This window comes from Lagopus muta, chromosome 3 (genome assembly GCF_023343835.1).
Source record: "Lagopus muta isolate bLagMut1 chromosome 3, bLagMut1 primary, whole genome shotgun sequence".
NCBI lineage: Eukaryota > Metazoa > Chordata > Aves > Galliformes > Phasianidae > Lagopus > Lagopus muta.
Genome location: NC_064435.1, coordinates 25,770,153 through 25,785,462, shown reverse-complemented (window position 1 = coordinate 25,785,462; position 15,310 = coordinate 25,770,153). Strand labels below are relative to the sequence as shown.

At 34.1% G+C, this 15,310-nt stretch overlaps 1 protein-coding gene across 1 annotated transcript in view; it reads right to left on the bottom strand.

Moving 5' to 3' along the window:
• The window catches only part of MMP16 (matrix metallopeptidase 16), a 178,539-nt gene that overhangs the window by 63,114 nt on the left and 100,115 nt on the right, over positions 1-15,310 (bottom strand). The window contains exon 4 of the mRNA XM_048939421.1: positions 6,839-7,143. Coding sequence (XP_048795378.1) covers positions 6,839-7,143 — 305 coding nt within the window. The remainder of the gene's footprint in view (positions 1-6,838; positions 7,144-15,310) is intronic.

Here is a 15,310-nt window from a genome sequence, read left to right as displayed (position 1 = left end):
TATTAAACCTAGTACAAAAATGAAAAATAAGCATGCAGTGACTCTGGGTCACATTGTCTGCAGATCAAATCCAATATCAATAAAAGCTTATTAAAACATATATGATCAATTAAGCAAGTGAGTTATGAAAACAGTACCAAGATTTTAATAGAGTTTCCTTTAATCTGAAATACTCAGCTTGCTTCATATCTAACCATTTCACATAACATGCATTGTTTGAGACACAGAGCTCTGTTAGGAGATGTAGTTTTCACAGCTCCACTGGTTCACATTTCCAGCAGCATATATCTGCTGCGCTGTGACAACCACATTGGCAGCCAAAAAAAAATTTACTACGAGTTGATCTATGCAGTTCAGAGATCAGGATTTTCATAATTTTTTTTCTTGGCTGCAAACACAAAGCTTACAGCAACATACAGCAGAACCTACACACTAACAAGAGACCAAGTATCTTACACAAGATACTGTATTTGCGTGACATCCCAAAAAGTCTTTTACTGGCAAAAATGAAAGAAATATCAATTGCATGGTACAAAGGGGTAGGCTTTTCTGTTTGTTTGTTTTCAAGTCTGCAAAACTTGCTACATTTGGAATACTAAAGAGTTAGAAAAAAATTACAAGATCCTTGAAAAGTGTTTTATATTTACTTCTTCTTAAAACAGATTAATGCATATAAAGTTCCCAGTATCTCACAAGGGTGTTAGCATTCAGCAAACATATTATCCTCAATATTTAAAAGGAAATGCACACCAATATCAACTATTACTTCTGTAAAAGTATTTGACTTACTGTAATGGAACTTCATCCTTTTTTTTTTTTCTTGTTGTTATTTCCTTGTTTTGCTTTTTCTTTTGTTTCAATAGAAGACTGATTTCTTCAGAACTGCAAGACTGTGTAGTAGTTGCAATAGTAAATTTACCACAAAAAATCACGCATGTAACCATTTCTATTTCTCTTGCAGTTATAGAATCATAGAATCATGAGTTGAAGGGACTTTAAAGGTCATTTAGTCCAACTCCCCTGCAATGAACAGGGACATGCACAGCTAAATCAGGTTACCCAAGGCCTGATCTAGTCTCACCTTGCAAGACTCCAGTGACAAAGCATCCACCATATCTCTGGGCAACCTGTTTCAGTGCCTCACCATTCTCATTGTAAAAGACTTTTTCCTTATATCTAACCTAAATCTACCCTCTTTAAGCTTTAAACCACTTCCGTGGTTCTATCTCCACAGACCCTGCTGAAGAGTCTGTCTCCTTTTTTCCTGTAGCTCCCATTAAGATATCAAAATGCTGCTATCAGGTAAAGTCAGAGCCTTCTCTTCTCCAGACTTACAGCCCCAGTTCTCTCAGCCTGTCCTCATTGAAGAGGTATTCCATCTCTTGGACCATTATTGCTGCCCTCCTCTGGACATGCTCCAACATGTCCATTCTCCTATACTGAGGACTCCACATTTGGCTGCAGTTTACCAGGTGAGACTCACCAGCACAAAATAGAGGAGGAGCAGGATCATCTCCCTTGCTCTGCTGGCCACGCTTCTTTTGATGCAGTGCAGGGTACAGTTGGCTTTCTGGGCCACAAGGGCACATTGCTGGCTAATGTCCAGCTTCCCATACACCAGTAATTCCAGGTCTTTTTAAGCAGGGAAATATCCTCATTAATGTGAGGATAAGAATATCAAACTAACTCTACTGATATACAGAGAGCTTATGCCTAGATTTTGCCAAGCATTTTCTGCCTCTGAAAGCCACATTTCTACAGTCAGCAAATGGTACATTAAGCATCGTGTCTAATCTGCTTGAATCTTAAGCTCTCAAGAACATCCTTGTTTTCCCCAAGAGCTACTTCTAAATCTTACTCTGTTTTAAAAAGCTACACATGTGTAAGTAGGTCAATCTTAAATTAATCTAGTTAGAAGTACTGTGTTCTCTATTCAAACTGGTTTAGCACTCCTTTTAAATAGGTTTAGATTCATTCAGTACTTCCCAGAAAAAAAAATAACTGTTTTAAAAAAGAGCTTAAGTGCATTTAGCAAGACAAATCTAAAATCAATTTTCATACACCAATGCAATTTTTGAAGTAGAAGCAGGAGTGTATGCCTTAAGTTAGAGCCTTTTACCTTCTGACAGATAGCAAAAATGTTTTCAAATACTCTCAGGTGAAGAAATGAAATTTCCTGTCACTGCCAGCCAAATGAAAATTCTGAGCAGAGTTTTTAATTAGAAACCTTTCTTTGATGGGTTGGGGCTGCCAAGGATTATGAGGAACTCTTATATCATACGTTGACTCATCTCTTTCTCAACAGTTTTATCACGGGATCATAAGAAACCTTCACTCATTGGAATGAGGCAATCCAATCAAATCTAGTTAGTACTATAAAATGTGCATATTTATTTTCTTTTCAATTTGCATTTTTGAAATAAATATGAGGGAACTTGCCTACAAAATTTTATCCTATTACTATGTATTACTAACAAGGCAGAGCTGCAAGATGAGTCCTATTCATAATTGTATTGTTGAAATACGTTGTCCTTTTTTTCCCCAGTAGCAAACAGCTAAGCTCTTCAGACATTATTTACAATTTGCTCAGATTTATAAAGAATGCTGCTTAAAATATAGCAAAATTCAAAGAATAGAAGTAGAAAGATATAGTTACTTTTTTGGGGATAGGGGAAAGCATCTTAAATAAGAGACCTTGAAAATCTATATGGTCTATCATACTGCAGTACTTTGGAGAGTACGAGCAGAAGATGTTACTGGTTCTGAGGCTTCACAACTACACAGTGATCGTCCATAAATCTAACTAGAATCCAACACTTCAACTCCTAATTATATTGAGGTGAATAAAAAAATTTACATTCTCAATATTTAATATTGGCAAGATGAAGATAACTTGGAGGACAGCGCTGTTAAAGCCAACAGGATCTACCATCAGCTTCGGGGAAACAGAGCATAGAAAAGGAACTTCTCACTAGCAGTAGAGACAGTACCATCCTTCTCCTGTCACTATTTGTGACTTTCAATTTACATCAGTGATTTGAAACTTTTACAATTAAAAATACACTTATATGCTGTTAATGATTTTGAATATACCTTATCTCCCATATTGCAGTAAGAGGTCATTGTCCTTTTCTACATTTGGATACATTTTTCGTTGAAAATAAATTTTTTTTTGTTTCAGAAATAAGGTGATGTGTGTATAACTCCTAAAAGGACTGAAGTCATGAGGGCAATGTAAAGTCTCTCTTGTCTTTAAATTCATATATTAAGACGTCTTCCTTTCCCTTTTGTTCCCTTTCTTTTTCTTTCCAGTGTTTATATTCAAAATAAAAGAAAGTTTAAATTTTTTCTTAATAAATACTTCTTTCCTATCAAAAGAGATTCTGTCCTTGTTTACACTGCTTCCCTGTGGTTGCAAATTTCTCATCCTCCTTTCTGACCAGTTATTTCTGCCGTCACCAGAAGTACTATGGAAAGAAGTTCAGGAAAGAGATACTGCAGCTCAGTTGGAATTAAGGTACTGCTGTATTCAACTTATCCTGAAAGCAAAGCATTAATTTCTGTAATAGGAGTGCTTTTTCTGACCAATAACCCTATTAGACTACTCTTACAGTCTACATTTCTACGCTCTTCAGAATGAGGGAGGAGTCAAAGTACAGATTCCTTTCCCACTTCCTTAGAACTTTTGATTAGAAATCTGCAAACCATACAAAAAATGACCCTAAAGAAGCAAACGAAAGTAGCACTGAGCTGTGGAGATGAAGTGTAACAATTGAAAACGATCTCTCAGTCTGGAAAATTATTTAAGCCAAGTAAAAACCAATAAAATCAAGAAAACATGATGAGGAAAACAAACAACAGCAATGATAACAGAAACAACAACAAAATACCTAGAGCATGAGCTCACTGTAATTAACTAGTCAATGTGAAGTAACTTAGGAATACTGAATTTCTGAATAGTAACTCAGAATACTGAATTTCTATATCATTCCTTATTTTCTTCTTGGTTTAGTGCTCATTCAATAGAAAAAAATGCTATGAAAACTTCTGTAAAAGTTAAAACAGGTTATGGAAGCATTTCAAGGAGTTGGCTGTATTTTTTGAAGTAGTCAATAGGTATTTTCATTAGCAGAGCAGTAAAAGGTGAAAAGTCAGGAAAGTACTTTTCAATAGGATCTACGATTTACATTTTTCTTCTAAATAACTGGGCTGATTTGAGTTTTCAAATCACTCCAGTTTAATTAGAATAGAAACTAAAAAGATAATCCAATTAAATAGAAATCTGAGAAAATCATTGCTTTCGGGTGATATTTAATTTGAAAAATAAAAACGAAAATTTATTGCTAAAACTTTTTACTCTTCTGTTCAATATTTAACAACACCACATGAAGATGACTATTGGACTATTGCAGCAATGAATCTTAAAAAAAAAGACACTCACCTGAGAAAAATGACTCATGGCTAAGATCAGAAATAGATTTTTCAACCTTCTGCTTTTCAGTGCTCTTAGACTGAGCTCAAGATGGTAGAGAGCCTAAGAGAGTTGTAAGTCTTTTCTTCCTGTCAATCCCCAATGGAATGCTTATCTTCTTTTTCCACTTGGAAATTGTTTCCAGTCACCAAGAAAAATAAAACAGTGGGCATTCCTTCAGGATTCCTAGACCTAAGCTAATGCAGTAAAATTGTCATTGGCCTACCTGATAACTGGAAGCCATGGAGAAACAGGAACTCTGAACATACAAATCAACTACACATATGTTATTTCTGGAGTGTCAATCACACAGTGCTTTTGTTTTGACAGTAGCTGTGACAAAAGATTTGTAATTCGTACGATATCAACAATGAAACCAGGATTTGCCAAAATTTTTTGGAAAACTCACATTGGTAAGATATTTACTTTAATTTTCATTTATTTTGCAGAATTTCTGCAGTCATAAACTACCTTGGGTTCTCTATTTTGACTACTGGATTCCAATAGGAATAGCTCTCCCTCATAAAAGTACATAAGAACACATCAAGGTAGAAGTTATTAAAACTGAGAAATAATTTTTTTCTGATAACTCTTCATGACATAGACAATAAAAATTTTTCATTATAAAAGGCCAATATCCTAAGATATCCAAAAAAAAACATTTTTAGTAATAGCAACATTTTGTTGTCACTTAAAGTTTTCATTCTAGATGTCTTACAGTAAATAAAATACAAGAAATAGCTTTTGACAACTGCTGTACAAAAGACAACCACAAAAAGATAAAATAAAAAATATGTGTTCTATGGCACTCTGAAGATTATTTAAGAAACATAAGAAGATAGCTAGAAGATCACACATTTTAATACACTCTAAAATTATCCACATGCGGAAACGCTCCAAAAGTGTTATCACATTTTACACTGACACCTTGTCATCAAAATACAAATGCCTGTAGATTTTCCTAAGTGCTTTAAGAAATAGTTCCAGAAACAAAGAATGTTATCCGCAGCATTTGTTTCCCACTAAGCCCATAAAAACACCTTGATTTAACCTCACAATGCAAAGACCGATGATGTAATTGAACTGCACAAACAGCAGAGTCTCACTGTTGTTTCTCTGAGCTGAACGTGTGGAGAGCAAATATGAGCAGTTCACTACATTTTGCACCAAAAGAATCTAGGGTTCAGTCCACAGGAGATGAGCTTCTTGAACCCATTCTTCTACCAAAGACCTTAATAGTAAAGTAAGCTGCTCTTTCCTCACTGTCCCTTGTGCTTTAGAAGTATTGCACCATCAGAACAGTCAAAACATCCCTGAAATATTCATTTCACACTTTGCTGCAAACACCAGGCTACAAAAGCTAGTACACAGAAAACTCTGAATTTGACTTGGAAGATCTTAGGTGACAAACTTGTTAGATAAAAGCTTTGACTGTTCACTGGATAGGTTTAACATTCAAATACATTTTTGCGTTTTATTGTTATCTTTATAATCTTTTGTGCATCAGTAACATCCTGTTTATGTATCAGTGCATCCTCTTCTGTGCAACACTGTTTGCTGAAAAGACTCTACAGCTGTGTAACTGAGATGGAGAGATCTACTAGAACATATGGAGCCAAAACAGTGAACACAGAATTTCTACACAAAAATACTTTCTAGATACTCTTCTGCAGATATGCAAAAGTCAATTTTAAATTAGGCTTCTTAGATAATGGAAGTAATTTAGTCACATGAACTTGGAACTCAGCAAAAGCCAGATTGTTTGTCTAGTGCATTGTGTAGTCACTTATATGACTATAAGGAATGTACAACTTAAATAAGGAATCATAAGTTCCAAGTAAGATTCAAAATTCAGAGATGTTATTTCTGTTCTTGGAATAGCACTCTTAAGAGCTAACTTAAAAATTCTGCCATTTCATCACCATTAAGAAAAGCAGATTAGGTTTCTTACACATAAGTATCCACTGTATTGGTGAGTAGTGTCAGCTCTTTTTAACCACTCTTATATTACTTCTAATGAACATTCAATTTTCCCTGAACCTAAATAAAACACTTATGGCAAAGAAGTTAGAAATGAAAGGAGTAATGTAAATATTCAACAGTACAATTGTTGAATGAACATAAATGTTTCCAATGAGAGTTTAATGTGCTTCAGGAGAAACACTTTTTCATGCTCTAAGTTACTTTTAGACAGAAACTTTTTGTTGAAGATTCCTAACAGACCAATTAACTGAAGAGAATACAAAACAACTGTGAACTTAGGAAACTAAGTAACTTTAAGAATAGGGAAGTGTGGAAATAGCTGTAAATTCATGACACATTTTAATTAATTTTATTTATTTTGTTTAAACTGAAATCTTCTCTTACCATCATGATTAGGATTTCCCAAAGTCCATGGCTCATCTGAGTCAAAATGAGTGTCTCCCCCAATTCCTGGCCCAGGGAAATATGCATGGGCCAAAAATCCTCCCTCCCCATCAAAGGGAGAACTGTCTCCATGAAAACCTGATGCAAAAATGATTGTAATATCCACGTCTCTCTTGCCATTTTCTAATTCAATATACGGAACTTCTTCAAATGTTAGAGGAGTTACATTCTGCCACACATCAAAGGCACGGCGAATGGCTTTACGGGTTTCAGCATCACCTACTTTTGGAGTGACGTTCTTAATGCTGAAAGAAACAGAAAGATTGAACAGATTAAATTTGACTGCTTGCATCCATTTTTCCTTAATTATTATTAAAAAAAAAAAAAAAAGAAAAGAAAAAAAAAGTGCTTTTACGAAAACAGGCCAGTGTGGCATTATTTCCCTTAAGGAAATTGTTTTTAATCAAGCAGGTAAGAAATTGCATTAATCTCTGCAGTTCTTTTTGCTAAAATGTATTACATGTTAGCTGGGTTATTCTCAGCAGCACAAAAATCTTATTTTTAGAACATGAATAATATTTCTTAATGAAAAAAAAATTCCTAGCAGTGGGATAACCAGATTAATCAACCACTGACGGTTTACCTCCTGGATCACAATTCAAATCCATCACATCTAAAGAATGGCATTCTAATCGGAAACTTAAAATGTTTCCAGTTAAATGAAATTTTTAACTTCTTAGCAGGTCCATTAACAATTTGCAGAGCTCCATGCTGTGACCACCAGCCACTATTTGCAGAGCCTTGAAAATGGTGCTTGATGCATTTCCAACTGGATGGATAATCCCTTATCACAATAAAGAGCTTGATGCTAATATGCCTTTTATAATCTGATTGCTTTTATTAATCATGCAGAAGACTGTAGAGTTCATCAGAAAAATCATTTTATAGAACATAATTTTGTGTTAATTCTTAAAATATTATTGCTAAGTACAAATTACAGTCTCCACCACTTCTTCAATTACACACAAGTTAAAGGCAAAGAAAATAATGTCAGAGTTACAATTAAGGAACTAAATTTACTGTAGAAATATCTTTAAAAACTGCTTTATTTGCTTTCATTTCGCAATTCAAGAAAAGAATGCCAATAATCAGTGTTAGGCTTATGCGTCTGTACTGAAATTGCTGCAACTAATTCATTTGACATGTGCTTGACTAACTGGACAGCATAAGTTTAATATGTAATATTCTGGAGTGTATGTAAATTTCTATGCATCTGAGCAGCAAAATGTGTTAATGGAGAACAAAGAGAATGTCATGAATAGAATAGACCTAAGAAGAGACTACTTTTCAACATAGTCATCACCATTAGCTTTGTATTTTTGCCCACTATGAAAAATAGCCTGGAGGCTGCACTTGTAAAAGTCTACACCAGTGGAGGTGACCCACATTGAAACATACCACCCACTGTCTCACAGTGCTCACATCCACTGTTTGGTTTCCATAAACATTCAGGAAGCATCAATGGATGTCAGCAGGTGCCATTTTTTTCCCCATGGAGGAGTTTAATGACACTTCTTTGTTTCATACGCACTTCCACATCAAACACCATTTGGTCAGACTGCCTCTCTTCTGCCATCTGTTACACAGCAAAATTGGATGTAATGGAATATTAGTATGAAAGTTCAGTCTCTATTGTCATACCACCAGCATCCCCCTCTGATGCTGTAGGCCAGCATTACAAAATAGGAGAGATCACATTCAAAGAATCCCCATACACAATGTGCATCCTGCAACTATCTACTAAATAGCTTGAAGTGTGTAATTAAGTATTTCAGAAATTCCTAACTTTATTTCTAAAAGAGCATGGACTTAAGGATCATTCCTCTTTGTTTCTTACAATCTCAATCACAAGAGATAAAAAATTTCACAAACTGTTCTAACTCATGAATCAGTACCACCTTCTCCAAAAAGGGAAAAGCTAAGCAGTTGGGAATTATCCTAGGGGAGGTAAGGAAGGCACCATAAACATAGTGCTTCTCCAAAGGGTGTAAGCTATGTTTTTTTTCTGCAAAAGTGAAGTTTATGGCTTTGTTTTTACTTGCATGGGAAGCTTTTCCTTTAACTTTTTTCTTTTTCTTGTCAGCCTGTTACTTTTCTGATTCTCCAGCACATTTAGGAAAGTGAGTGAGTGGCTGGTAGTGCCAAGCTGCTCGCAAGGGTTAAAGGTCAACATTATAGTTATTTTATGTGGTTAAAAAGTACTGAATGCACTGGTCCGAGGACTGGTCCCCGAGGAATCTCTCCCTCTTTTGTGAATTACTATTTTAAGATGACTCAGAAAGAATGCACAATAATTTACGAACATGAATGAAAACATCTCACAAAAGTACATTCACACTGCCACTACCAAAAACTTCATAACAATTAACATGCTGCTATGCTAAGAGTATAAATTGAAAAGTTGGTGAATTTTGTCTTAATCTGGAAATATGCACATAAAATATCCCAAGTGCAGTTCACTAAAGGATTAGGCCCTCTGTTGTCTGCTGCATATAATGAATCAGGATGCTTTTCTAGGAAAGAGGGTACGTCTAGCAAACCTGTTGCTTTTTATGTAGTAATATTTAACCTGATAAATCTATTGTTATTTTTATTGTTTTCTATTTAGAAATCTTAATAATAGATCAAAGTCACATTCTGAGGTTATATAAGCTGCAAAATGACATGAGGAAATGGATGAAAACAAATTAGATGAAAGCAGATTGGAGTTTTGTATTGGTGATAAACTGATTAATTTCTAGGTCTAAGAGGAACTGATTCACATTGCAGTCCTTGTCACTTTACATTTTCTTGCCCTTTCAGTGCACAGAATTACGTTTTAATCACTGATTACAAAAGAAAAATTGAGCCATTGTTCTAATTTCACATGCATGTGGGTGATTACCTATGAGGGGGACTTATTCCAGGGGCTTCAACTATTGACTTATTTTTGAAATAGCATTCTACACCTCAAGATTCATTGTCATTGAAAAGGATTTTTCAAAGCATACATTCTGTATTAGCACAAGACAGATTTCTGGCTTCCAAAATGGCCTTCTGGAGAGAGTAAGATTATAATGAAAAATGTGGGTTCTGAAAGAAATGAAACAAATCAGTAGTTATTCCGATTTCCAGAAGATGATTGTCCTTTTAATGGGTTTAGTACAAGCCATGTTCAGTCCTAAAATTCCAAATTCTAACACTTCTTTTAACAACAATGTTGAAGTTGTCTAGCTGGAAATATTGCTTAGAATATTTTGCCAGTACAAACATATAAATTCCAAAGAATTTCACATTTCTTTCGTGATGTCGGCCTCCAAAGTGCAGTAACAAAATCAGTAGCTACAGTGTATCTGCTTTCAGAAATTCTACAACTCTTCTAAGAATTTGGTTTAGACATATCACTGCAGTAGCAGATAAAGTCTTAAATGATCCCTTTTCTCCCTTTTCTTATTACATGGATCTCTACATCTTAAAAATAGCAGTCACCTAAGATAGTGGTAACTGTCACTTGTAACATAAAAAAAGCAGCTAGGTATCTTACATTCAACATGTTCAGATAACGTGTCTCAAATAAAAGTAAGTGGGGAACATGCTGACTCAAAATCTCTCCTGCTGCATGGTGGTAGTACTGCAAGACAAAGCCCATCATAATAAGAAGATGGTATTTCCTGAGTATTGTTTTCCTGTCTAGTAATCACTTCAAGAAAAAAAAGCCTGTAAAGAGAAATCTTCAGTGCTGACATTGAGCAGACCAGCAACGGAAGCTTAAAGAGTTTTTTAATAAACAAAATGTGAAGAAGATTAAATATTTACTCATGTTCTATATTTTAAAAAACAAGTACGCAGACATTTTCTACAGATTTTGAAAGCTGTTATTCTTAGGCAATCACAGACATGTACCCACTGCATACAATATTTTCTGGTTATTATTACTGTCTGATGCAAACATGCATTCAACATAGCAGCTGGTTAAGGAATTGTAGTTTTTAAATGCATCTCTTGTAGAAGAAAAAAAAAATTCATCCATGATATGAACTTTTCGCACTGAAGCACTACTTCTACAGATGCTTGAAGAGCCTTGTATTGGAGACTATGTTTCTGAATTCTGCCTCACGTTCAGTTTAAAAAAGCTTTGGGTTTTCCTTCTCATCCTCCCCCCCCTTCCTTCAAAATAGCCTCCAAAAACATTCTTATCTTTCAGTGATACATTTTGGCTGCAACAGCTTCAGGAGCCTTGTAAGGCTGTCAGGATATACCTCGCTTGGCTCTGTAGAGTCACTCCTCTGAAATTTAAACGGGGAATTACATCTTGACATTATTAATTTCATTATAATATAATAATTTCTTTATTTCCTTTTTTTACCTTTCTATCAATGGAAGAGCTCATTGTTTATTTATCTATGTATTCTTTTCTTAAATTGGTTTACATCCTGTATATAAAATTAACACCACTTACCCAAACTAGACCCAGTGTGTGATTCAGGAAATGCTAGATAAAGCTCTGAATACTTTTGCATAAAGCTTAGCATTACTGCTTACCCAGCAGTAATAGTCTCCACAAGAGTTGTAATAACTCAATGATAGAATCCTCTGTGGGCTGCAGAATTTGATACTTCTTCAATGCATATAATAAATAATATTTTAAATTGGTTTTGACAGTTTATCCAGCATACAGGATTACTACCCTGTTGTGATGATTAGAGTGGATATTAATGGGTGCTTTCAAAATTACTAGGTAATTATAATGATGAACCTTTTCTGTAACAAGAATATATCAATTAAGTATAAATTTGGAGAATAATTGAATTTCTGTAAAAAATTCCTAGGCTTTCTTGATCAAAAGTTGTAAATGGGAAACCATAAAATAAGAAGAGACAGAAGAAGAAAATAGAAAGAAATCCAACTGAATAGGTAAAAAGATGCAGTCACTAATCTATATGAAGTAATCAACAAATTCTATATCTTTACTTGATATGAAACAGTTGAAATATAGCTTAAATTTAAATAACTGTTTGAAACATCGCTGTTGTTGTCAATCAAACCTAAACTGAACCTAAGCTTTTCTTTTTCTTTTTTTTTTTTATGGTCCTGATCTTACTTTTATTGAAATGAATATATTACCTCTGGCCAAAGATATTTTTTATTTTGTGTCATAATTTCTCTAGAGACACTTTCTGTCAAGTTACTTCATTAATCTCTCACTTCTTTCTTCTCACTTTGCTACCTCTTGATAGCTATAACCTAAAAACCTTTCTTATATAAAATGTGATCATGATTCGTATAGCTCCTGCTCCAGCTGATTAAACTCAAGTCAGAGATATTCATTTTGATTTTCTTGTTCTGTGGTCACATTGAGAATCAACTTAATGTTGCCACAGTGGACACAATCTATAACTCTCTTGACTCTTGTTTTATGGCCAATATTATCCCTGTAAAGTTTGTTCAAAGGAGGCTGAAAAGTGACAAGAGTAAGGTTCCTAAGATACAAAACTAAGATTAGTAAATATTTTGCTTTTACAGGAATGTGATCCCATGCTGTAATTTATTACTAATTAATTTGAATAGAATGCAAGACAAATGTACTGATGTTTAAGTATTTTATTACTTCAGGATTATTGAAGTAAGCAATTATTAAAGAAATGAGAATTTATAATCTACTACGGAGATAAATCTTATTTGAAGAAGGCTAATACCAAAACTTCATATAATAAAGAGCATTTTTACTTTAATTACATTTAATCAATTTAATAGGCTTTTAATTTGGAATCCACTCTCAGAAATATAGATATTGGATTTTTTTATTTTATTTTTTTTAATCACAGAAATTATAGAATCAATAAAGTGTAATTTAAATACTTTTTATTACGTATATTTTACATTTCCTTTGCCTTCAGTTCAGAGGTTAGAAAGGCTGAGGAACAGAATACTAACACTGTTACTTAAGAAAAGAACAAGCAATGCCTTTATGAAAATAGATTTTCTGATAGCACTAAGGTCTGGGAGAGAAGGGGGTATACATCCTTAAATCAGCATGTAGGAACGGAAGTTCTCAATTTTCTTCCCATTCATAAACTTTGCCTATAATGTATACCTAGCAGAGCTACGTAGACACCAGAGACTTTCCCCTGTATCATAAAGTTGATTAGAAGTGAAAATTTTATAGTATTTTTGCTTGAAAGCTTGCAGGAGATGCAAGCGTAATGGCCTAAGAATATTTGATATGTCATTATGTAAGGTCTATTTCTGCATCCATCAGTACTATAGAAAGCTAATGCATAGTGTCAGGAATTAAAGCATCCTTGTCCCAGCAATCGAGCCCTGTCATAATCTAAGAGTTAACAAGAATTGCATTGTAGGAAACAACTAGTCTTCCTAGTTTAAATCCCCATTTTGCTAGAGTTTGCAGCTGCAAGTCCTCAGAGTTTCAGCAAAGCACATCAGTAGGAATGATAAGAACTCGCAGGTGGGTAATTTTAAAAGCACTGTTTTTTCAGAGACCCCTAAGAATTTCTTCACCATGTCACTCAGCATGCTTTCTACATCTGCAACTATCGCCTCTCAATATAAATCTGCATGTATATTTCTGTGCTATTGTGAACTCTGTGATAAGGAGAGGAGCTACTTCAAAACTGGCTACTGACTTGAAGGTTCAAGAGCACATCATCAGGGATTCCCACTGAGTTAGTCTTGTCCTCACATGTATGCACGGAAAAAAGGATAATGAGGTATAGTCCAGTCCTATACATTCTTCTAGCATGTTTCAAAACATATTACTTAAGTGTAAGTAAGTAGTAAATAACTGAACTAAAGAAGATTGCCTTCATATTGAAGACTGACTACCAGATATTTCAGTTGCTCACAAATTAATTAAACTTAGAACCTTCTCGGCATTTCCGAATAAATAAATAAATAAATAAATAATCAGGAAGTGCTTATTTCTCCTTATTTCTGTTTTTTACTTTTAATGGAAAGGGAACTTGCATATTGATGGATGGCCACATTGTAGATGGCTATAGGCCATCTACAGATACATCAATTAAATTAATGCTACTCATTCCTGAACAACCAAATTGTATTTTTCTCTTCATCAAGAAGGCAGAATAAAGCTGCAGAACAGTGTTTAAAGTACTTTTTAATTGTTCTTTTAAAATGCTGAGTTCCAAATTATGGTCATAACTCAAAGCATATCTTAGATTTTTTGGATAGCATTCTTTAATTTTATTTGAAAAATGTTCTGCAGAATGAACCATCTGAACAACAGACCAGTTACTGACTCTCTTAGTGCTAGAGTTAAAATTAAGTATTGCCTGCCAAGACTTCTTGTGAGGAAGACTTTGTATGAAATAATTCTCTGTCTAATTATATGTCTACAAAAGGAATATAAACATTCATGTTCTATTTTATGAAGCTGATTTCTTTATTGATTCACAATCTTGCCCTTTCTTTAAAGTACCGGTTGATTTACTTTGCTATCGAAAGAGGTGATTGCTTTCAAGAACGATTTGTGTCTTGGTAAATTTCACCTTAAAAAAAAAAATACGTTAAAGAATTCCTTTATAGGTTTCATAGATTTCTACTCTGAATCTATATTATGTTCTGTCAGAGACTGTTTTGTAACTTGATGCAGTGTAAAACATAAGGAAGAGTTAAGACTCTCATTCATTTTTTCTGAATTGTTCTGTAATTGAACTATAGGTTTCAGCACTTGCATATACAAGTTGGCAAAATGGTTCAAATAACCACTTTATTTTACTCCTTTAGAAAAAATAATATTGAAATACAACAGCAGTGTAAATAATACATAAGTAAAAATAGCATTTAAAAGGTATACAAGCATGAACTGTACCAACCAGAAAAGATGCAGAAATTAATATTACTGTGTAGCTCCATTATAAACAGAAATTCTAACAAACAACCTATTCACCAGTTCAAGTAAATGGAAAGCTGCATTCCCTGAGGGAGATACATTATAACTAAAGCAGCACAATTCCCATTCTGTGCTATTATTTCAAATAACAGAATTCTGCATAGCAACACTGAAGACATACAGCTTTTTGAAACTAATGATAATTATATGTGGCCAAAAAGTTCCATCTTGAAATCGTGAGGAGCTGCTCAATATTAAAAATTACAAATTGAAAATAGGGAAAGGTAGGAAGAAAAATGTAATAAAATTTGAATATTTGTCTGTTTTGATCCTCCTACTTATGATTATAAAGACAATCTAACAGGGAAAACACTCTGAACAACTGCTCTTTTAAATTTAACAAGTGCCAGCAGCAATACTTGGGGTAAAAATAGTAAGATAGACAGAAAATGCCAAACTAAAAAGTCAAGTAGACACAGATTAAAATGCATTTATATGTGATCCCAATTCTATTTTACCATTAACAATGCTTTGATATTTTTTATAAAGTGATAGTTACATAT